Source organism: Plectropomus leopardus, chromosome 14 (assembly GCF_026936395.1).
Source record: "Plectropomus leopardus strain MGB_pleo_1.0 chromosome 14, ASM2693639v1, whole genome shotgun sequence".
Classification (NCBI taxonomy): domain Eukaryota; kingdom Metazoa; phylum Chordata; class Actinopteri; order Perciformes; family Serranidae; genus Plectropomus; species Plectropomus leopardus.
Window position 1 is genome coordinate 27,063,957 of NC_142189.1, and position 23,572 is coordinate 27,087,528.

General features: G+C 40.9%; 1 protein-coding gene across 2 annotated transcripts in view; it reads left to right on the forward strand.

Moving 5' to 3' along the window:
• trappc12 (trafficking protein particle complex subunit 12) overlaps positions 1 to 23,572 on the forward strand; it is a 46,189-nt gene that overhangs the window by 6,901 nt on the left and 15,716 nt on the right. For both annotated transcript variants that reach the window (XM_042500384.2, XM_088087968.1), the window contains exons 4-5: positions 19,741 to 19,854; positions 23,117 to 23,255. In XM_042500384.2, the coding sequence (XP_042356318.1) occupies positions 19,741 to 19,854; positions 23,117 to 23,255 (253 nt within the window). The remainder of the gene's footprint in view (positions 1 to 19,740; positions 19,855 to 23,116; positions 23,256 to 23,572) is intronic.

Sequence of the window (23,572 nt, forward strand, 5' to 3'; positions counted from 1 at the left end):
TTTTAAGCTGTTCACTGAGCCAAAATTAGGGCGGGCTCCTTGACATAGATGATTCAAATCATCAATTGTGGAGCCCCCAAATCAAACCTCATGCTGGCATTTGCCCTTTTTTCCACTGCCTCTTTGTACGCAGAGGTTGGCAGGGTACACATTTTTACAAATTTAGCCTTGTATCAAAATTTTCCTAACTTCAAACCAAACTGTTAGAGGGCACAGAAGCACTACCAGTTTCTGTTTTTACTCGCTGCTACAATCCTGTTTCAACAGTGCTGTCAGCAGCCATCAAGAGGATGCTCTGTTGTTGCTTTAGAGTTCTTTTGTACTTACGTATTACTGAATGACTGTATGACCAGGTTGCACACTTTTTATTTCTTGGACGGCATATGAATCTGATGTCTTGACATCACAAAGGATGGTTAAGGGCAATGTTAAATGTTAAGGTGAAACATGAGTCATGACATGTAGTCTGTAGGAAGTTCAGTGAGCGGTGGCTGCTGTGCAGGTTCATTGACTGTAGTGTACCTGGCAGAGGACATGAAAAATACAGTATTTCTTATAATTCTAGATAAGGTGTATTGATGAAATAATAATGATTAGAGTTGTCCCAAGCTCACCCTAAGGAGCGGTTTTGGGGCTTTAGTGTAATGGATTATGTCAGCTGAAATAAAGCTGATCAAAATCGATTTTTCCTTTGCTGAACTCTACTGTGTTTTGTCCACCTCAGCCTGTTAGTGTTGTAGCCGGGATCTGCAGTGTGTGTATTCCTTCACGTGTGTGTGAAAAATGATTTGGTTGCGCCAGTGATTGACTCTGTTCTGACACTCGAGTTGGCAGAATTCACTAAACTCTGACAGTAATGAATCGCTGTCTCATTAGCAAAGATCAGTGTACAAAACAGCAGCTTCTCAGTTTTAACCGCTGCAGACCGTCGATTTTAGCGGCTGAGATGATAGACATCTCCAGTAACAGGTCATATCAGCTGTCGTTAATTACAGTCAATTCAGAGAGTAAGTTGATGGCAGGCAAAGGCAAAACTTGTTTGTGGTCTGGTTAAAGCCTCTGAACAATTAGAGTGGACTGAGTGTTTTTACAGATCCAACAACTCCTCCACAGTGACATGTGTTCTCTCCAACTGATCTTGTCACCTCGATTTCAAGAGTTGCATCCTTCTAGTTAAACTTTCGCTAGTATTAAATCAACAGTTTATAAACTTAGCATCATTTAACCAGTGTTTGAAGTAATTAGTTTGTGAGTACTAAGGTGGTCCAGATGAAGTAGGCTCAGGCTGTTATTTCAAACAACATTTAGGTAATTGTTAGTTTGGGGTAGGACTCAGTTTCAAAAGATACCCAATACTAAAGGACATAGATTGGAATTGTGGCCAAAAGAAATGATTTGAACATCCATAATGATAATCATGAGTATTGTTTTTAAAGGTTAAATAAGAAAAGACAGCAACCACACACTCAAGAACTTAAAAATGTATTTTACTGTTGTTTTTTTTCGTCATAAAACTAGGCTGTGTATGCAGCAGATAAAAGACTACTAAGCACATATTCTACTCATTTATGCAGCCGTGTAAGCTCCTGCATTGTCAGTAACACATTCCTGCAAATATTTCACAATAAAATGCCTTGTGTCAACAGCTGAAGGGATTCTGTCAACAAAAACGTGGTCAGAGGGATTTTGTTTTGAAACTTAAACAGGAAAGGTGTAGTAAAACAGATATTCGTATTTCCTTATGTCTGTGGCAGATGGAGAAACTGAAACTGCATAATCTGAGAGTCAATATGCTTCAAAACACCATTTTCACTGTCTATTTCTGCTGTCAACCGCCCGTGTGCTGCGAGACACCGTTACTCCAGATGTGCCGCAGCTGAGAAGCGGATGAGATGTGCCTGACTTCGCTCTGCTCATGTGGGCAGTGTGGTGTTCTAACTTGTTAACATGGGCGCTGGAAAAAAATACAGCAGGTTCCGAGACATTCATGCGCTGCTCACTCAGGCAGTATGTTCCAGGTGTAAGCCTTATTAATATGTAAACAGGTGCTTTTTTTGGCTTAATACTAAGGTCGGTATCCGTATTGGCTTCGTTTTTCAGGTGAGGGAAAGAAAACATCCAACTACCAGAAACCACTGTGCCGTAAACACTCCCACTACCAAGTGAAGCGATACGAGTTGCTTGTCCAAGAACAATATAGGGAACAATCTTGTTTTACAATTAAACAGTAAGCTCAAATATGTTGAGATAATTTTTCTTTTACCCTCCATTTTTCATAGTACAGTGTGGCACCAACTTCCTGTTGAGAGAGAGAGAGAGAGACAGAAAGAGAGAGAGAGAGAGAGTTTGGCCTCTATACTTTATATGTTCATGGCAGCAGCGGGCTTTCAAAAATGAGGTAGTACAATCTTTAATTGGAGTAGTAGCCCAAGAGCCAGCAAAAGTCCACCTGGTGACATGTTTGGCTCATAGATGTGTAATAATATCTAGATACCAGACCCTGGAATGGTTCCTTTTTTATCCTGGGGAACTTCTCTCCTGTGAAAATGCCAAAAAAATGTTTCAAGGCTCTGGGCTTATTTCTTTGGTATGTGTTTTTTTTGTATCTTACTCAATCTATGACATCTTGTTTGGCTTGTAGACTTTACGTTGTAATGACATTACGGATTTTTAAATAATTTTTATGGTTTTAAGGAAAGTTTTGCAAATGTAAAACCTTCAGAGGTCAAAAAAATCATAATAGAAAGAGCTGTAATTGACCTTGTTAGCAGTTTTCTGGCAACATTTTGACAGCGTCTCTTTGGCCGACAGAGGATTTTTTTGGCTGCAATACCATGAGTGGCCACTTGAAAAAATTGGTAGCAAGGCACAGCTGTGTCCCTGGGGACCTTGTTTTGCTGGCAAATGAACAGGGAGCTTTGGGTGCTGGTAAGTTGGAGGGAAGTTTAACAAAGTTTATGTACACATACTATCCAGTTTGTTATGATACAGAGCTGGTTGAAAATCAGCAAAGTATCCCTTTAAAGCAGCCTCTCCAGTTTCTGAATCAGTGACTTTTGGTCATGTGCATGTGCAGTGCATAGTTTCTGAGAACATTACCGCTGACTTTCCGGAGGTAAATGCTCAAACCGCTGGTAGGTTACCACCGCTCAACATCCTGTGGTTTCTTCTGACCTTTTGACAGTCAGTGACTCTACTGAAACTGCTGGGTGGTCAGGCCTCAGCTGACTGAAAGCATTGAATCATTCGTCTCCTATCTCTTCATCTTATGTTCCTCTGCTATTCTTCTGCCAAGCATAAAAATGCCTGTCTTTCTTTGTGACCGTGCAGTCTCGCCTCATTCCCTTTCCCGCTGCCATCTATCTTTCTATCTCTCCAGCCCTCATGCATTCCCTCCATCATAATTTCTGACCCACAAATGACCCTGAGAGACAGTTGTTATTTAAAACATATGCACAGCAGCAGCAGACAGTGTGATGGAGAGAGGGGGGAGAGGAGAGGAGAGGAGGAGGGGAGGGGTGGAGTGGAGAGATGGAGAGGTGGAGATCCACTCGGCTCACAAGTTCTTTTCTCCTGCTGTGCCCATGTATTATGCATGGGACTGCTGTGCATATTTCAAGGGCCTTCTGGACTTGGTGTACATATACACACACACATACACACACACAAGATGGTACTTTCAGCTTGCAGTCATCTGCACTATATGGTGTAGGTGAGTGTGTGTGCGTGTCTGTGTGTGTGTCTGTGTATGTGTGTGTGTGTGTTAGAGGATCATACGCCGTCTGCCAATTGGTGTGGGTGGCTCCCTGGAGCAAGAGGCAAAAGAAAGGAGAGAGACAGTGAGCCAGAAAGGTAATGTATGCCTACAGGAGAGATGTCAAGGAATGACAAGCAAAGGAAGAGAGAGAAAGCAATGTTGTATGTGAGAGATACAGAGGTAGAAAAGGGCTTCACCTGGCCCTAAGCACACATACAAACACACACACTCAGGTTTTACCTCAGAATGTGGCGAGCTAATGTAAACTTTTCTGGTTTGATTTCTTGATTATCATCTTAATTACTTTTAGTAAATAATCATTCATGTCAGTGTCCTCTGCATCTCTAACGAATTAGTGACTTTTGCAACACATGGTATGATGTCTGTGTTAGCCAATGTGATTGATACCTTTATTCTCAGTGCAAAAGCTCCGAAAAATTGACCTTCCACAAACATTGTTACAGGCATTTATGTCCCCCTCTGGTTGAGTTGTATTAATTTTGGTGGTTTGACCTGGTGGTGGTTTAGCACCACCACCAGGTCAAACTTTTCTTCTTACATAGCCTATGCTTTATTATCAAATGTTTGCAAAACTAATAGCGCACCCATCAGACTAAGCTGTCCTTTGTGTTCTGCTAATTAGCAAATGTTGTAGCATGCCAACACGATAAACTTAGTGTAAATATTACCTGCTAATTATCATTTATCATTGTTTGCATACTGACTTTAGTATTAAGCTCAAAGCTCAGCTGTGCCGCCTCATAGAGCTGCTAGCATGGCTGTCAGTCATGCTTACTTATATCCAGGCAGCGATTTTCGGGGCTGAAAAATGCTGCCAACACAGAAGTGCCAAAAACTGCACTTCCTCAAGTGGCCACTTGAGGCGGGCTCCAAGAGTAAGTCAATCTCCATAGACCCTCATGCTAAAATGCCCAACTTTACCACAGAAATAAACATGTTTACAGCCAGTTCCATACAACGAGTTTGGTCTCTACAGCTAATTTCAACATTTATGACGAAGGCTTAAAGTTGCGCATAATTAAGAGATGAATGCTTTGAATGACAGGCTGTCTGCTAATAGTGGCCTTGGCTTCTAAGTACCTCGCTCCTCCACAGCACCAGCCTTTCTCCCAATTTGGTTACTTCTGTCTCCAAAAAACCAAGATGGTAACGGCCGAAATGCTGTACTTGAGGCTTCAAAATAGTGGCTCACAAATTAATGGGTGACTGTATGGCAGATTCATCTATTGTTCTTACAGTCTACACCTTTATTAAAGTCAAAACTACCTTTTTTTAGCTCACCTGGTAGAGTGGGTATCCATGTACAGAGGCAGTGTCCACACCACAGCAGCCACAAGTTCGACTCCAGCCTGCTGCCCTCTGCTGCATGTCATTTCATCTCTCTTCCCCTTTTAACACTTAAGCTGCTCTGTCCCCATAACAGCAGAAAAACACCCAAAAGTCATCTTTAAAAAAAAACAAAAAAAAACTACATATTTATCAAATTTTAATTGCCATAAAATCAAGTCATATCATGCAGATACACAGGACTGAAGTTTTCCTATCAGTGATGCCTATGGTCTTATGTTAGATTCTTAATAGCATTACAAATGTCTACAAAGGCTTGGAATTAGCCTTGATGTATATTAAGCCACCATGATATATTTCACGTCATGGATCATGCCGCAAATGAGCACATGATGTCACTGGGCCACATCAAAGACTCTTTTAAAACTAGGAAAACCCGTGTAATTTGATAGTTGTGATCCCTGAAAAGAAATTCTCTTTTCACGTCCCTCTTTTTCACCAAGAGTCCAAAGGTCAGAGTCGGCTACAGAGCAGCTCTCTTTCTGCTGATTGAGATTCAGTGTCTTGTTCAACAACACTTCAATAAGGCTGGTGATTGCCAACACAGAGCCTTGAACCCAGGGCGACTAGCTGAAGGACAAGATCTCTACTCGCTGCATCACCCAGTGTGGAGCCAACAAATCCTGCTCCCTATTAAGGAGCTCTGCTTGGTCTTGTTCAGAGCAGCCTCCATGTGATGGCTTTGCTGACATGATAATCATTGACTGAGTCACTCCCACTGATGAATGAATCAGACACCATCTGCCTTCTCCATCTACTACCATCTACTTGCATTCATGTGATTTACTTACCAATAAATTATGAAATATCCAAAGTTCTAAGATCAAACAAACTCATAGATCAAAGCTGTCGTGGGTGATGTAGCTCACTAAGCTGGGAGGGGAAGTTGAAATTGAGAAAATGAGGATGTGCACAAGCAGAACGTACACACACATTGACTCGCATACATACACGGGGGAAGTGGGAATGTCAGTAAGCATGTGGCCATTAAAAGTGTAGCCTGGTGCAGCTCGATGTTGTCAAGACATCCGATCAATAATATAGATTCTGAGATTTTTTGATTGACATGTGAGCTTATGTGTGTCATCTTTCATGTGTGTGACTGTATTCACTTGTCAGGTGTATCAAGCGCTCTGCATATAGGTTTGGGTATCGTTTGGAGGTTAACGATTCCAATTCTGCTTATCGATTCCAGTTCTTAATGATTTTTAATGTCCATTATTTAAGAGGCGCATATTCGGTACTTGACATTTTGGTTGGGTTCGGGTTTCAGTTCCGTGCTCTGTGTATATGTTCACGCTTTAAACACATTTTGTGCTATTCTTTTCTACATTTGTTGTAAGCTACAATCATCCTTTCTGTGTGGCCTTCTGCTTGGATGAAGATGATAGTCAGTTCATAGAGATTTTCTCTGCTGTGTGGTATCTGTGTGTGTGTGTGTGTGTGTGTGTGTGTGTGTGTGTGTGTGTGTGTGTGTGTGTGTGTGTGTGTGTGTGTGTGTGTGTGTGTGTGTGTGTGTGTGTGTGTGTGTGTGTGTGCGTGAGCGCTGTAGAGCTCTGCTATGAGCTGGCAGAATGAGTCATGCTGCAGAGTGTGACTGCACCCACTGCCACCGCACACTCCCTCTGTTCATACATACATACACACATATGTGCACAGAGTACATAAATGAACACTAAATATTCTCACAACACACGAGAGACTTAAGGAGACATTTCTTCTGTCTCTTTGCTTTTTGGCATGTGTCTCTCTCCATCGTCAGTGAATGTGGACATCACTCAGTCTCTGTAGAAAAGCTGCCTTTACACTCATAGACACACACATATACTTCCTCTTGATAAGTCATCATTTAGACTAGGATTTCATATGCGTTTTTTTGTCAGGCAAACTGCACTGCTGAATAGCATTTGTAGAGACATCCTTAATGCATTTTTTAAAAAAATATTTGGTCCAGTGCTTTCACATCATTTTAAGGAACTATATGAGTCAGTATACATGTAAAACAACTGCAGTTGTATCTGTCATTTTCAGTGTCAGTTATTTTGTTGCTTAACAAATTTCTTAAAGCCCAATACAGTTTCTTCACATCTCTTGTTTTGTCCAACCAACCATCAAAATCCCCAAAGAAATTTAAAAACGATGCAGGACAGGGACGAGCGGAAAAATCTTCACATTTGAGACGCTGAAACCAGTTGATGTTTGGTATTTTTGCTCGAATAAATGGCTAAGGCCTAAATGATTGATTGGTACTGTAATTGTTGTCAGTATAGGAGTTTTCTGTGGACTAATCATTTCAGAAGTAAAACTTTTTCACACAAAGGGGGAGGGGAGCTGCTGAAAGCAGAAAAGTAAGAAAAATATAATCTAAAAATGTGCAGAAATGCAAGTACTCAATGGCATGACGAACATAAAAAAAACTTGGATTTTCAGCAGTACTGGACTGCAATGTGTGTCAAGTTTAGTGCCAACTGATGCAGCATCAACATGCTGACCTGTCTCTTGACACATTACCATAAAAATAGTTAGAACAGTCGTTTTTTTTCTGACACTTATCTCAGTCCAGTCTGGGTTTTTAAGAAGCTTTTTTCAGATCCCATTTTGATTCAGATCATAGATTGTAGATAATGATGGACAATACAAAATGAAGCCAAAATATCCCAGATACAGCCACTGCCATTCTTGTTCTGATACCCTGTCAGACCAATCACGAGCAGCGGTATTGATTGCGTGCATAACAGTTGACACACACAGCTGTCAATCACATCAAACCCCATTTCCATAGCATCAGATAACTAAGTAAACCTTCATTAGAAAAATAACCACTTTAACAAAAATCAGTGTGACGCAAATTACTTTAAATGACAGGAAACCATCTTTGGGAAAATTTTATTTGATGTGTACTTCCAGTTTTTATTTTGGCCCATGTCCCATTTGCTAAAATGGAGGGGGTGGGCTTTCTGGCAATCAGGAGGCGTTTAAGGTGCACTTTGGGAAAGCCGTCGTGTCATCTGTCTTTCTTCTAGTCGATGGTCCCTACCATGTGTTACAGCATCCCTGGACTGCATATCCCACATGATTCCCTGATTTCTGATTTCGTACTTTTTTTGTTGTTTTTTTGCATTTGATATGTCAGATATTTCAGTGTGGCCGTAGTTCACAGCTTGCTCAGTTTACTTTGACTGATTTAAACTGATGTTTTCAGCTGTTTTACTCAGTTTAAATTACTGTATGCAGACAGTGACTTCCTCTAATTCAGTTAATCTTCTTCTCCTTTGAAAAGAAATCATTCTTAGTAGTAATAGTTTCTCAGAGCTTAATTTGTGTCTATTTTAGAAAATGTTGGTTATTAAGGTTGGATGTTATATAAGCTGAGTTGGATTGGCTGTCCTGGCCTCCCCTCTACTTCTCCCTTTGTCTTCCCAGTGACCTCTGTGGTGTGGTCAGCAGTGAGCCAGTCTCTGGCTCAGCACCACCCTGGGCTGGCCTCATCTGTCTCTCTCATTAGCAATCACACCCCCTTCTCTCCTCCTCTCCCCCTCTTTTCCTCCTTCTCCTTCATCTCTTTCTCCCTCCCCTCTGTACTATCCACCAGAGACTCTAACCTCTCTTTCCTCCCACAGTGTGATGCCGTCTGGGCCGGGGGCCAGCATATATGTGTGTGTGTGTCTGTGTATGTGTGAATACAGGAGAGAGAGAGAGAGAGAGAGAGAGAGAGAGAGAGAGAGAGAGAGAGAGAGAGAGAGAGAGAGAGAGAGAGAGAGAGAGAGAGAGAGAGAGAGAGAGAGAGAGAGAGAGAGAGAGAGAGAGAGAGAGAGAGAGAGAGAGAGAGACCACCTTGGCTGGGTCAGACAGATACACCCCCATAATCACTGCAACGACCCAGCTGCTGCATCGCACTTTGATATCATTGCTGTAACCTTTACTTGTCATTATCGTAACCTTTTTACATAGCTGTCATTTCCTCCACCAGTTACACTTGTGAGCCAGGGTCTGGGTAATGCACCGTCAGCTTTTGTAGCGCTGAAGGGCATGTTTAAACCTTAGTGGTGGTTGTTTTCACCTTGCTCTGTTTATGTTGGCAGCAGCCATATGCTCAGACCTATTGTAAAAGTACAGAGGGTGTTTAGCCTGTTGGTCTGCCAGCATAAAGGATCATTCCAGTTTATTACAGCTCGGGTCTCATTTTTGTTTTTTTCTGCTATATTTCCTATTGTTGGTCATAATAATGCACTTCGCAAGTTATTACTGTGGCAGTGAGATCTAAAAGTGGCTGATGGTTTGCCACTTATATGTGCCGATTCTTAGTGATGTTTCGCTGCAGTTCTACTGGCTTATGGCACATAACTGTATGTAACTTGGGTTGCACTAGCACATAACAATTCTTACTGCCACGACTGACTGTTTGTATGCTGCTGCTCTGAGCCGTATTTAAACAGCATGCCACTCAACTTCAACAGGTGCCACTTCTCACCAGCTTTTAACATGTTAAACTGGTAGGTGCTTAGAAGCCAGGTTGTTAGAGTCTGTACACACGCTGCATTTTATGTTCCCTCAAATCCATTATTTTTAATGTAGACGTGCCGAAGGCCTACTCAAAAATGAGAGTGATGCCATCACGCACGCAAGTATTCCTCAGCACCTGTTTTTCAGCGCACGCCAGCTGCGCCCTGAGATTAACGAAGTTCAACTTTTAGAAAGTGGCAACGTGCACCATGTGTCATATGACAAGGAACAACCAATCACAGCTGGTAGTTATTTTTCCTTCTGTAAATATCAGTCTATGATAAAATGGAGAAGAGACAATCTCATTTTAGTGCAGGGATACTCTGAGCTTTATAATCCATCGTAGAGACTCAGATTATGGGATTTCTGGTGAGTAGGTTATGATCCTGGTTACGATGGTACTGGTTATGGTTGCTCAGCAACCTCAGAAGCAACCTGCCTCCATGCTCTTGATATTTGGAACAGTTAACACGAAAGTAGCACCCAGAGCCCGACCTCTTGTTTTCAAGGATATTAAAAATGCAGCATCTGTCCCGTGTTAAGTCTGTCCACCACTTTAGTCCATATATCTCACACTATTGAATGGATTGCCATGAAGTTTTGTACACACATTCCTGGTCCACAGAGGATAAATCCTACTAGCTTTGATGATCCTCTGAATCTTTCTTTACCACCTCCAAGAGGTTGACTTTTTTTTTTTGAAATGCCTTGACAAACCTTGCATAGATTGCTATGGGATTTGGTGCTGGTAGCCATAGGGCCTAGAGGATGAGTTGTAAAAACTTTGGTCATCCCCTGACTTTTCATCCAGTGCCAGCAGCAAGTCAAACTTTTAATTATCAAGTGGTACATGACTGGCACAGATGCTCAAAAAGTGCCTAAAATCGAATTGATTGGCCAGATGTGCAGAGGTGAGAAGGTATACATGATTTTAATTTTCTCTCTCAAGCTTTCTTTTTCATTTTCCACCAAGTGATCCTTGGGTTAAGTTTATTCATAATCGGAGATATATGACATGTGGTCTTCATGTGTGTCATTGTCCTGATATGGAGGATTACTGCCTTCTGCCCCGCTCTGTGTCCAGGCTTTGCTGATGTTTTGAACAAGTATAAGCATTTTTGCTTTCCAAAGCGACATTTAAATGTTATGCGAGTCCGCAAGAGTCCGCTTGACGTAAACGTCATCATCCTCCCATGTCCACCAGGATCCGCACTGACCCTCACGTGGACAAACACACACGGCCCGAAATTTGTGAATTCACAGTCTGTATGCATAGCACGAGCGCCAAACGCATGCTCCTGTACGTCAATGCTTCTCATGTCTTTCACCAATCTATTCCCTGTCACAATTTTCTTTCTTAATGTACATGCTTCTTCTTCTTCTTGATTTTTTTGGTGGCTGGTGAGCAACTGAATGACCTGTAGATTGGGAAATACACATTTGTGAAACACCAGACTGACATGGACCCTCAGTCGTAGTATGAGTTGAACCAGTCTGCAGCTGTATGTACATGCAAAAAAATATGTCCAAGCCTTTAATCGTCTGATGCGATGTTTATTTCCCATCAGTTTTTATAGTGATGTCGCTGTATTCCCAGATCTTAGCACGTTACTTTTGTTAGTACAAAATTATCAAAACTATTAGAAATGATGGCCAACCAGTGACCTTACCAAATCGGTCAGCGTCAACTTCAACTCTTGCAGTATTTGGAAAACTTACTGAGTGCATTGTACTTCAGGAGTCGTTGGATGTGAATCATGCCTTAGACAGAAGTTCTCTTTAGCGCAGGCTTCAGCAGCACTCTCTGAGGAAAAGGGAAGTGGGACACTCTGTTATTGTTGACAACCCAACCATCAAAAGTTATCCAGTGGCCCACTAGTCAATCAGTGGTTAATATTGCCCAGAGGAGCATCACTTAGAACTTCGAAGCTGTGTTGAGAGCCATCTTAGGGAGTGTTATGTGGAGTTCTCTTACAAGCCACGAGCGAGTACGGTGTCTTCACTTAATATATTATGCCAGTTTGCGTCTCGACGTCTCTCAGTGATACTGTTTGAAGAGTCCAGCGATTGCCTGTGGGAGACAAAATGGCTGCTGTGTGAAGTTCATATCAGTACAGTAGCCAAGCAGGCCGTCCTCCAGCTTGAGGGCAACATTCTGTAAAGTGTCTGTAGACCAAGTACAGAGGCATCAAAGCAAAGTTAGCCACTGTTGCAATGACTGGCATGCACTTTTAGCATATTACAAATGGATTTTTTTCCCCCATACCCTCTGTGTAATCCAAAATGCCAGGGCTTAATTGAAGTAGCACGGGAGCTCCCTGTGTTAACCAAAGCTGGTGTGAGGAAGCCTTTTAAAGTCTGATTCGCCTGGAGGCTTCGGGTCTTGCGAGAGAACAAGTGGGCGTTCGTTTGTTCATCAAGCTTTGTTATGCAGGTTTTTTTTTTTTTAACTCACCAAAGGAAAGGCGCACTGAACTTACGATCTTCAACACATTTTAGAAGCCTCACCCCTTTTAAACCCACAACGAGACTAATTATGTATATGTGTTTGTGTGTGCGAACGAGAGATAGGGGATGTAATGTGTGCCCATTTTCAATGCACACATTTGTCTTGAGTGGGTGTGAGTACGTAGGAGTGTGTGCGAAGCATTGCAATGCTACTCAAGCTAGAAGTGTGAAATACAATCAAAGACATTTTCTGTAATGCTGAACATGTTTTAGGCACAAGCTCTCTTTGAATTTAAGATAGTTTGAGGTGGATGTCAATGAGCGATACTGGCTTACTTGTCATCTGTCCATATTTCGCCCATTTGTCAAATTAAAGGTCTTCATTTCGCCTCTCTGTGTCGCTGACAATATCAAGCCGCCTCAGTGGCTCTTAGTTTTGAGCACTTACCTTGGGAACCATCTTGAGTACCACACTGTCACTCTGTGGGGTCATATCTGACGTCTCCCCTCGTCTTTCTCTTCTGTCTTCCCCCTTTTGTCTGTTCTCTTTGTTCTGTGTGGAACAAAAGGAAGGTGAAATATCCACCATCCTAAAAAACAGGCAGCAGCAAACAAAAGAAAATGTCCCTTCCCCACTATCCCGCCAGAGACATGCCCACACAATCCCCAACACACATTTCTTTCACCAAGCCTCCGTAGTCAATTCCTCATTTAATATCACTGGCAATAAATCACCATGGTAATGCCTCCTCATTTGATTTGGGGGGATCTGATTATGCCTTATTGCGGAGTCATTTGAGCTGAGCTAAATTATTAATCACCATCAGCCTATTGTTTTTCTATTTTTATGTCCTCCCTACGCCCTTTCTGTGTTAATTGAAATCATTCAAACCTGAGGAGTGACAGCGTGGTTTGTATGCATGATGGCATTCATGACAGCCAATCATAAAACACTTTGTGTGTTCTTAAATGAGAAATAAGTTCACCTGAACTTTTTAATCTTGCTGGCAGCCAGGCTCTAGGGATGGTATTGTCGGTTGGTCCTTCAGATTTGGTCCAGATTGAAATAGCTCAACAAATAACGGATGTATTGGTATGAAATTTGGTACAGATATTTATGATGCCTCGAGGATGACTCCTAATCAGGCCTTTTGCCTCATGTGCTGGTAAATCTTCGAACTTTTCTGCCAGATGGTTTGGCACCAACTTTTGGAGGGACGTTTGTGATTTTGGTGATCTGCTTACCCAACACCTTGCATCACCATGAGGTTCACATTTGTGGTTTTGAGTGGAATTTCTCAACAGACATTGTGTGAGTTGCCATGAAATTTGGTACAAACGTACCATGTTCTCCACTGGATGAATTTGAAAAAAAACGTTGGTGTTCCCTTGACATCCTCAGATAAATGTTTACCTACCAATGCCATTCCCATTAGCCTCAGCTGAATTTTATTTACGGTACTAATAAGTAAATGTTAGCACAGTTACATGCTCAATATCAGCATGTAAGCATTGTCATGTTGGCATGCTGAAATTTTGCACAATGTAAAGCTCTGAAAAGTTGAACCAAAAACTAGCAGCGTCTGTTTAGTTCAATCATGGTGTTTTGTTTTTTTAATACCCGTGGGGATAGTCACACTGAGTCGAGCTGTGCACAACTGCAACTATTCAAGCTGTGCCGGCAAGCTACAGATGTCTTAGATGGGACAGTTTGGCATACCTAAAGGTGATGCTGTAGATGTTTCCAAACAAGAAACAATATGGCGCCGTGCTCATGAATTTTCTGTTATTCTCAACAGTCCACCAAAAAGTATTTCTGAAAATATCTGAGGTGAGAAATAGGCAATGGCACTGCTGGATCTTGTTTCATTTTGTAAGCACATTGCCTGGTTTGACAGCTTGCTCCAAGTTTTGTGAGAACGGCAGGTAATGCTGGACGAACTAATTTGCATAAAGTTGAATCTCGTCTACTTTATGCATATGCAGACTGGTGAACGCACCGTAACCCCTCCTCCGAACTTGCAGGAACAATCAGCCAGTGATTCCCACACATTCATTTAACAATTAAAACACGTATACATCCATCCTACAGTGTATTCGTGGCCCCTCAGAAACATCCAAGTTAAAAGAGGGGACATAGAATAATAAAAAAGGGACACACAAAAGCCTAAAAAAGGAAGTTTGCTGCCCTCCACCCCCAGTTGTCAGCTACCGCCATACTTGTTTTCTTAATGACTAGTAACTGCTTCCCCTGCACTCTACAGGAAATGAAGAGAAAGTGTTGAGGCACCCTTGTTGGAACTGGTAGAAATGCACTGTAAATGTTAGATCATGTTGAACACAGTCTACTCTGTAATTGTTCTTTCACTTTTTTCATCTGTGGGGTCAGAGCTCAGGTTGAATCATTTGAGATGACAGTGGAGCAGAGACATCCGTCATTATCTGGCTCAAGGGCGCTCACAATTGCATACAGCCTATAATGCAGACTGACCCTGTGACTCAGTGGCAATAGAAGATCGCCTCTCAAAACACATAGCCTGCCTGCTGTCTGCCCAACTCAACGCTCCTGTACTACTGTATGCACGTAATGTTTGGACTGGTTCAAGACCTAAAATTATAGGCTGGTGTAAGATGATATCAGACCGTAAAGCTGTGCATAGCAGCGATGCAGCATCGTTACATAAAGCCTGAGCTGAAGTTCACTTTTCCAGCTTTGTGTGTTTCTTTTTCACTTTGGCTCCTCACGGTGCCTCTCTGCAGCTCCCTTGGCCCTCAGCTCTCTTCTCCTCATCTCCTGCTCTCCACTCTGCTACCCACTGCTCCTTTTTTCTTCTTCCAACTCTTTTGGCCCAGAGTTGCTGCTTTTTTTTCTCCACTATGGCCAACTTTGACTTGTGTGCTCTTTCACTACATGTGGGCCAGATTCCTTCCATCCACATCCTGCTTATCCACCGCTGAAACTCCTTATCCCTCCGCGCCCTGTCTGTGTATGTGTAGAAATGCAGCTACTGTACATCACTGCTGACTGTTCTCATTTTCTCTTCTCACGCCGTATCCCAGTCTCACACAGACACCCCAGAAACACACACTCGCACACCTGTCTTCTTATGCCCCGTGGCTGGACAGCGATGTACTGTAGCATACTGTAGGATATGTGTGTGTATGTGTGTGTGTGTGTGTGTGTGTGTGTGAGTGACTGCAGCTGCTTTTGGCCATCCAGGCTGCCTCCTCGTTTTCAGCTTCATTTCCCCCCCTAATGAAGATTCAGAGGCAACGCAGCTACTGGCACAGGGCAAGAGAGGAGAGGAGAGGAGAGGAGAGGAGAGGAGAGGAGAGGAGAGGAGAGGAGGGAGGGAGAGAGGAAAGGAGTAATAGAGGAGGCAGCAGCAGTGACAGTGGGAAAAGAAGCAAGACAGAAATGAGAGTAGGAGAGGAAAGAGAAGAGGAAGCGTCAAGATGGAGGGAGAAGAAAGTATGGGAGAATCCTGAGGAGGAGGTAGAGGAAGCAAGGCAGGCAGGAGGAGAAAGGAGGAGGAGAGGATTGGGGAGAAGATGAATGGGGAAGAGCGGACAGCTACAACAGAGGAAGAAGAGGGAAAAGGGTGATGAGTTTTGTGATAAAGACGACTGTAGAGAAAGTAGCCCTCTCTCTTTCTCTCCTCCTCTCTCTCCTAATTAGCTCCCTGGCTGTGATGAATGGCACAGCACTTAGGACCCAATCGGCGAGCCGACCTTGTCATGTGTGTTGATGGGGTGGGGTGACACTACCCCCCAACCCCCCCACCCACCTCTGTCCCCCTCTTACCTATTGTACCACCTCCTGTGGAAGCAGATGCTGCTAATATCGAGGTGTGTGTGTGATTTTGTGTGTGCATATGTGTGTGCGCGCGCTCACTTGTCCACCGTGTTTGTGTGAGTGGGCGCTTTGTCCTCCAGGCTCAATGGCTGGCAGTTGCACACATCGGTGTAAACACTCTCAGTTGTGCACTTACACCCACACCTGCCTCATTTCATATGGACTGACTTTTGTTTTGCAGCATTAGATTAGTCACATCATCAGTTTGGGGTTGACAATGTCGTATGAGATGATTAGTAAGATGATGGAACGTCCCTTTATTTTGCATCTGAGCTGTTTGTTTTTGTTTGTTTTTTATCTTACCTGCTGTAAATTCAAGGTGCTTGTTTTTTTTGGGGGGGGGGATTACGTCGTCTTGCAGAAGTCCTGCTTTTTTCTTATTGCATAACTGTCCCACTGTGAATTCCCTTTGTCAAAATATGTCCTGTGATTTTCCCATTGGGGATTTAGAGTTTGAAATTTGACATTAAAATATTCATACACACACAAAAAAGTACCGTGCAAAAGTCTTGGGCCGCAATAGATTATTTTTTCATCAAAGTTGTAATGAGAATATACAGTATATATATTTATTTCTCAGTCTCTTTATTAAGATACAAACAAAGAATACAGAGAACATGTACAATAAATTAAAACACAGAAAAATTCAGAACAAAATGGCTTAAAGTAGCTTAAACTATCAATATTGAGCTTTGTTCTTGAATGCACCCTGATGTAAATGCACCTAAAATAAGTATTTTAAATTTCATATTGTCTCTAAGAGAGTTCAAGACATGCCAGGGAGAAAGAGAGGTCACACTAAATACTTTCAATGTTTGCCCGTTGAAGTAGTTTTATTCTAGAATATTTGCATTTTTAATACTGTAAACATATTTCCTGTATGTTCTGGTTGTATTTTACCTAAGAGCCTACTGAGAAATAAATATATATGTTTATTATAACCTTGCTAAAATAACAAAGTTAAAGGTGGCCTTAGACTTTTATACAGTTCTGTATATATATAAAAATAAAGCACATTTCAATTTATGTCCATTAAAATGCACATCTTATTTTTATAGATTTGGCCATCGGTCCTTTCTGTAATAATACGATTTTATTTGTTAGGTGAGAAGATGCATCTTCACTGTATTTGTTCGAGGTGGCAAACCAAAGTTCATATAGTTCCAACACTGAATATCCATGGGTAAAAAGGTAGAGCACACACACAGATTTTCAGGACAAAGTTAACTAATCTAAAGTCATCGATTTATTCTGGCCATGTCAAACAAACCTGCTAACATTTCAGCCTGGTGGCCTTCATCAGAGCAATACAATTGATCATTTTGAAATTGATAATTGCAATAATTGCAGGGATCTGGGAAGCTATAAGCTTGCAAAAAAAACCCCTCAAAAAACAGGATAAAATAATAAGATCATAGAGCTGATACAATTGGTCAAAGTTAAAGTCATTCATTGAGCAAAAAAAATAGACGACAGTTTGGTGTCAGATTTTCAAATGTGATGATTTTTCTTTTCACCTTAATTTCATATCATGGGGTTAGAAGTGTTGATTTGGGAAAGCAGGCAATGTGAAGACATTACCTTTGACTCTGGGAAATTGTAAAGGGCTTTTTTCACTGACATTTTAGTGACTCAGTGTTTAATCAATTAAAAAAAGGAGTCAAAGTCCTTGAGGAGTTCCAGGTCATCCTCAAAAAAGGGGGGGATAGTTCATTTTTCACCTTTTATTTCACTATATAAGTGAGCCTAATGTGAGACACAAGATTGACTATTCTGATCTTAGGTCTCACTTTCCCCCTGGTCTTAATCATATTTAACAACCGCAGTCTTCATAGATGGAGATTCCAGGAGAGAAATCTTGACAAACCGGGGTCCTGTGACCTAATTTGTCAAATTTACAGGTCTTTGACATGAAAAAGGTTGAGAAAAACTGTGTTAGTTGGTGAGGTTAGCCAAACATATATGGAAGATACAAACAAACAGTAAAATTATTACTCAAACAGTCTGTTGTTAACCTCCATCAACCATCAGGTCAACAGTTTCATCCATCAGGTTTCATTTTGATCACTTGTATAGCTGTAGTTAAACATGCATAAGCTGTGCAGGCTGATGTGGAGAAAATCAAATATCATAATATTTTTGAACAAATACTTCTGTTGCGATAATGCGGCATTATTGTAGGGTTGACAATTGTCACAAAAGTTTTACACAGTGAGATTTTTGATAATTATTCATCAGTTTGTGGATGTAATGACTAAGTAGGTAAAGGCAAATAATAGATCACTCCAGGGAGTTCAGAAAATTATACCACTTCAGTGTAATTCTGCCTTTAAAAAGAAAGAGACAACACTCACTCAGCCCTACTTGTACACACAACTTTCGTGTGCATTGAGGAATTATTTCTGACATTTCGGGTACGGTTTACCCTCAAAGAAAGTGGTTCAGATAATGTATTAAGATAAAATAAATCTAAACAATAGGCATTTTTAAAACCGACTTGATTGTCTTATGAGTTTTAGATAAGCTTTATTGTCTTAATCATGATTGATTAAGTTTGTTTAGTTCACATGGTACTTTCTGGAACAAATTAATTGTCTTATGTCGGTTTACAAGGTGAGTATGACGCTTCATGAGGCAATGTTGTATCTAAAATCACTCCCTTAATCGCTTACTCACTATTTTCTACATGCGGTATCAGACACTTAGTAATTAACTCCATAATGACAAGTAAATTGATATTTCAGACACTTATGAGTCATTGTTTTGCATCATCACGACAGCTGTAGTGTCTCTTAAGTGTGATTTTATAAATCTGTTATATCTATAAAAAAAAACAAATAAATAACAGGGATTGCATTACATTTTGATAACATTTTGCTCCATTGTAGGAAGATTTAGCTATTTTTTTATCAATCTTTAATCATTTACAATTCACACATTCAAGTAAAATGGTCAGTAGTACAGATGTTAGAGTGATTTCAGACACCAAAGGTCATCAGAGATGCTTTGAAGTATTAGGGTTGCACGACAACATCGGCACGTCATCCGCATCCGTTAATATCAGCTTTAAAATGAACTATCAGAAACAGCCAACACGCTTTTTTAAATTTTCACAATGAATGAATATTACATAAATTAAAAAGCATTGTATGTAATGTCTCCATCTGCTGGTGGGCCATCACCATAAGAGTATGAATAATAAGATATTAATTTATTACAGAAGAGACTTGATGATGACTAATATTAGGTAGGGGGAAAAAAGTGAACATATTGATATCAGCCAAAGTGGGTTGTTATAGATTGGCATATGGGATATCAGCAAAAAATCCAACATCCTGCATCCCTAAGAGTTATTTAATGTTTGAACATCTGCATGTCCAAAGCAACTACCCAAACTCAACGTGGTGTTGAGGACTGTGTTATACTGCCAAAAGCTCGGAAACAAGTGAATAAGCGGACCTTGAGTTGAGATTGTTTTGAAACTGCTGTTTCCGAGGTTGTGGAGTGATTTTTGCCCTGTTGGACCTTGTTCTAGTGATTTGCCACAGTCCCACAACTCTGCAAATAATTTGGTGAATACAGCATTATCATAACTGTCAGAAATGATAGCCGAAACTGTGACTAACGAACAAAACCCAAGTTGCAGGAATTGTTTTTCAAGTGATGTGTCCTTTTTTGAGTGTGTTTGTGATTATGATAGCTGGAGCCACATCGATATGTATTAGCCCGAGGTCTTCTCCTGTGTTTCTGTCAGACAGTCATGGTGTGTGTTTCAGATCCAGTGTGCTGTGTCTCTTCTCCCCTGCAGAGTAGTAAAAACTGGCGGGCTGCGGTGGATCTGACAGGCCGGCTGCTGACAGCTCATGGTCAGGGATATGGAAAAGCTGGCCAGCCAACCTCCCACACCACCGACTCACTGCAGGTAAGACGCCAGCCACTTTCTCTCCATCCGTGCATTCATCTGTCTGTCTCTCTGTGTGATGGTGGGTGTCGGAGAGTGAAGCCAAAACATGTCTTGTTCTACAAATTTAATGTAATAATTCCCAAACAGCACTTGAAAATGAAATGCATTTTGCAGTTAGTTGAAAATAAACCCAATAATGTACGTGCACTTGAAAAATTATGTAATGAAATGTCCTCTCTGATATTGTATAACCATTTTTTCTGATTATTTAATACCCTATTATTTTATCATTGGGAGTTCATTACATTTTTTTGTTCAATTTTTTTGTTTTTTGTGCCCAAATTGATTATTTAATTTATATTAGAGTGATACTGTGCTGAGTTTCACTTTAAGGGGGCAGATGTGGATTTTTTTTCTTTTCATGCATTACATCTGCACAGTATGTTAGACATGACCACTGAAACAGACATCAGTAAGAAAGCACGCTGAGATATTTGTTGCTGTTGGTTTTGTTATTTTTGTCAGTGTTGCTGTGAGCACATTTTTATGTGTGTGTTTGTGGAACTCTATCCAGAAGATGGATGGCTGCATAAGCTCATTAAGAAGGCCACCCCAGTGGTAGGCTCTGTGCATGAGACTTTAAGTTAATCGACCATGTTGTTGCCTCATGCTGCATATTACTGTTTGTTTTACCTTCTTAAACATCCTGGCACAATTTGAAGTCCAGGTTTTAAATGCGTGGTACTTTTTAATTGTTTCTTTTTCTCAATGTAGTTAATAGCAATATGCATCATGATGTAATGATGACTGTTGGGCTTCTCGGGCAACTTTTTACCACCCACTGTTCTTGCACAGGACACAGAACATTAGCACTGTGCTGAACTTTCAGACACTGCAAGTTACATAAATATGGACAAATAATACATATATTGATAGATAGAGAGATAAGACTAATCTTACAGATGCATGCATGCAGTGTACGACTGGAACTGTAGAAATGTTGTTTCTTTCTGCTTTCAAAGCACACCACTGGTCCTACAATGTCATAAATCCCTGAAAATGTAATTGTCAAATTCATCACAAGGGTCCAATAATCAAAAAATCTTTTAATTTAGTTGTGTTATTAAAAAATATTAAATTCTGACTTAGGAACCTTGATGGCATTCTCTCTTGGGGCCTTTATTGATTACCATCATTAATACATTTCTCCAAAATAATTTACCAGAATGCATTAAATTAAGTGTTAGGCGCTCAAAGTTTTCTGGCAATGGACCCCTAATCCCCCCATTTCATATTAGCTCTCCCCAGTGTTGAAACGAAATCTACGCCCCTGTATAGTAAAATGTAAATCCATAAAAAACAAGGCTAAAACCACTCTACAAACTCTGCCAGGCTGTGTCATCACCACTAGCAGTGCAGCCCCAACCCTCATCTGAGACTGTGCTAACTAGAAGGCAGTGTTATAGTGTTACAAAGTCAAGTTAGAGGTCGAGAGAACAGTTTCTTTGGGGGCTCCCATGCCGCTCAGGAACTTCTGGATCTTTCCATGTTGTTGTCTCACTGGGAGGCAATCTATCCCCACTCTATCACATCTGGGCTTCTGTCCAAGTGCATATTGCCTGTGTGCTGTCAGAAGCTCATGACAATTTACACAACATGCTCCTGGAACAGCCTCTGCCCTCCTGATGTATAGAGGCTCTGCACAGCGTGTACACACTGATGGTTACTTTTAAAAAGGGATTCTTTTATTTAAAATCAACTGAGTACATGACCAAATTAAAGATGTCTTTGTGATTATTAGACAATGAACACTTGACATTTATATCATAAGATATTTTTTGCCTCCGTGTCGGCGACAGCCTTGGACAAAGGCATTATGTTTTCAGGTTGTCTGTTCATCCGTCCATCTCATTCTCGTTAAGACGATATCTCAAAAAATGCTTTGAGGGAATTTCCTCAAATTTGGTCCAAACATCTGCTTGGACTCAACAATGAACTGATGTATATTTTGGTGGTCAAGGTCAAGGTCACTGACCTCACATCAGTGTCATTCTGGAGAATGTCTAATATCTCAAGAAAGTCTTGAAGAGATTTCTTTAAATTTGGCACAAATGTCTTCCTGCACTGAATAATGAACTGATTTCATTTTTGGTTGTCAAGGGTCAAGGTCACTGTGACCTTGTGTCTGTCTCATTCTCGTGAATGCAATATCTCAAGAACACCTTTAGGGAATTTCCTATAGTTTGGCACAAGCATCCACTTGAACTCAACAATGGACTGATTTTAATTTTTGGCGGTCAAAGGTCAAGGTACATGTGACGTCAAGTGTGTCTTATTCTTGTGAATCACAAGAAGGCCCTCAGGGAATTTCCTCAAATTTGGCACAAACGTCCACTTGGACTCGACGATAAGCTGATTAGAATTCAATGGTCAAAGGTCAAGGTCACTGTAACATCATAATGTTATGCAAAAACTGTTTTCCAGCCATTACTCAGTGCCATAAGTCAAGAACAGAAGGGGAGACATTTGGTCAGATACTGAATTGGTGATACTAATCGTGAAACTGTGTTGAATGTGTAGATCTTCTGGGGTGCCGGGTTGAAGATGTGCGTGAAGCATATTTTAGAGTTTATAGCTTCATTGCAGCAGCATCCATATCTGCAGCACTGCATACTGTCATGGCTATGTATGAGTCTGGACAGACATGGATATAAATTGTGACTGCAACGTGACTAGTTTGCAGAGGCATACAACCACAAGGTTCTAGTATGCTATTAAATATATATAAAAAATATATATATATAAATATCAGTATTGGCCTCAAAAATCTAATCACAAAGCAATTTTTTGGGCTCTTGAATAAAACACTGCACAGGGGTTGCAACCCAATTAGGTCATTTTAAATAATGTAAGAACTGCAAATACTGCACCAATGTAAAACTCAGTGCTGTAATGATGCACTACATTATAGATAAAACTGTTATGACTGTACAATGAAAGTCAAGGCATTTTATTACATTATTGAGCATGTTATTGCATAATTGGATTCTGACCAAATTAACTGGAAAATATTTACAGCTTTAGCGCTAATTAAAGACATTTGAGTAAAAAGACAGAAAAACACAAAGACATGGAGTCCGACTGCAGCACAGCCGTGACCAGACAAGATAAGAGAATTTGCATGATGGGCCTTTCTTATGTTTCTTTCATACTTAAAATATTTGATGAATGTCTTATTCATTTCACAAACAGAGGGGGATGTGTGTTTGTCTTTTTCCAGCTCTGGTTTGTGCGGCTGGCCCTCCTGACCAAGCTGAACCTCTTCCAAAATGCTGAACTGGAGTTTGAGCCCCTTGGCAACCTGGATCAACCAGACCTCTTCTATGAGTACTACCCTGCTGTTTACCCTGGGAGGAGAGGTATGCACAAGTACACACACTCAGCGAGTATCAACACATCCCTTAGGGTCACTCTTATTGATCTTTCATGTATGAGGACCACTTTTGGTATTTATTACAAAAACTTTTATCTAGAACCTCTTCTATTGTAAAATCATCCATCGTTTCGTATCTCTCTTCATATTCCTTTTGTCCAAAAGTTGCTCCATGAATTTTCCCTGAGAGCTGACTGAAGGTTGAATAGTAGTATTCATGATAGTGCCGAAAAGCTGCTCTGGAACTCTTATCTGTGAGTTTTGAATGTGTTATTAGCCCACTCTCCAAAAGGATTTTGCATT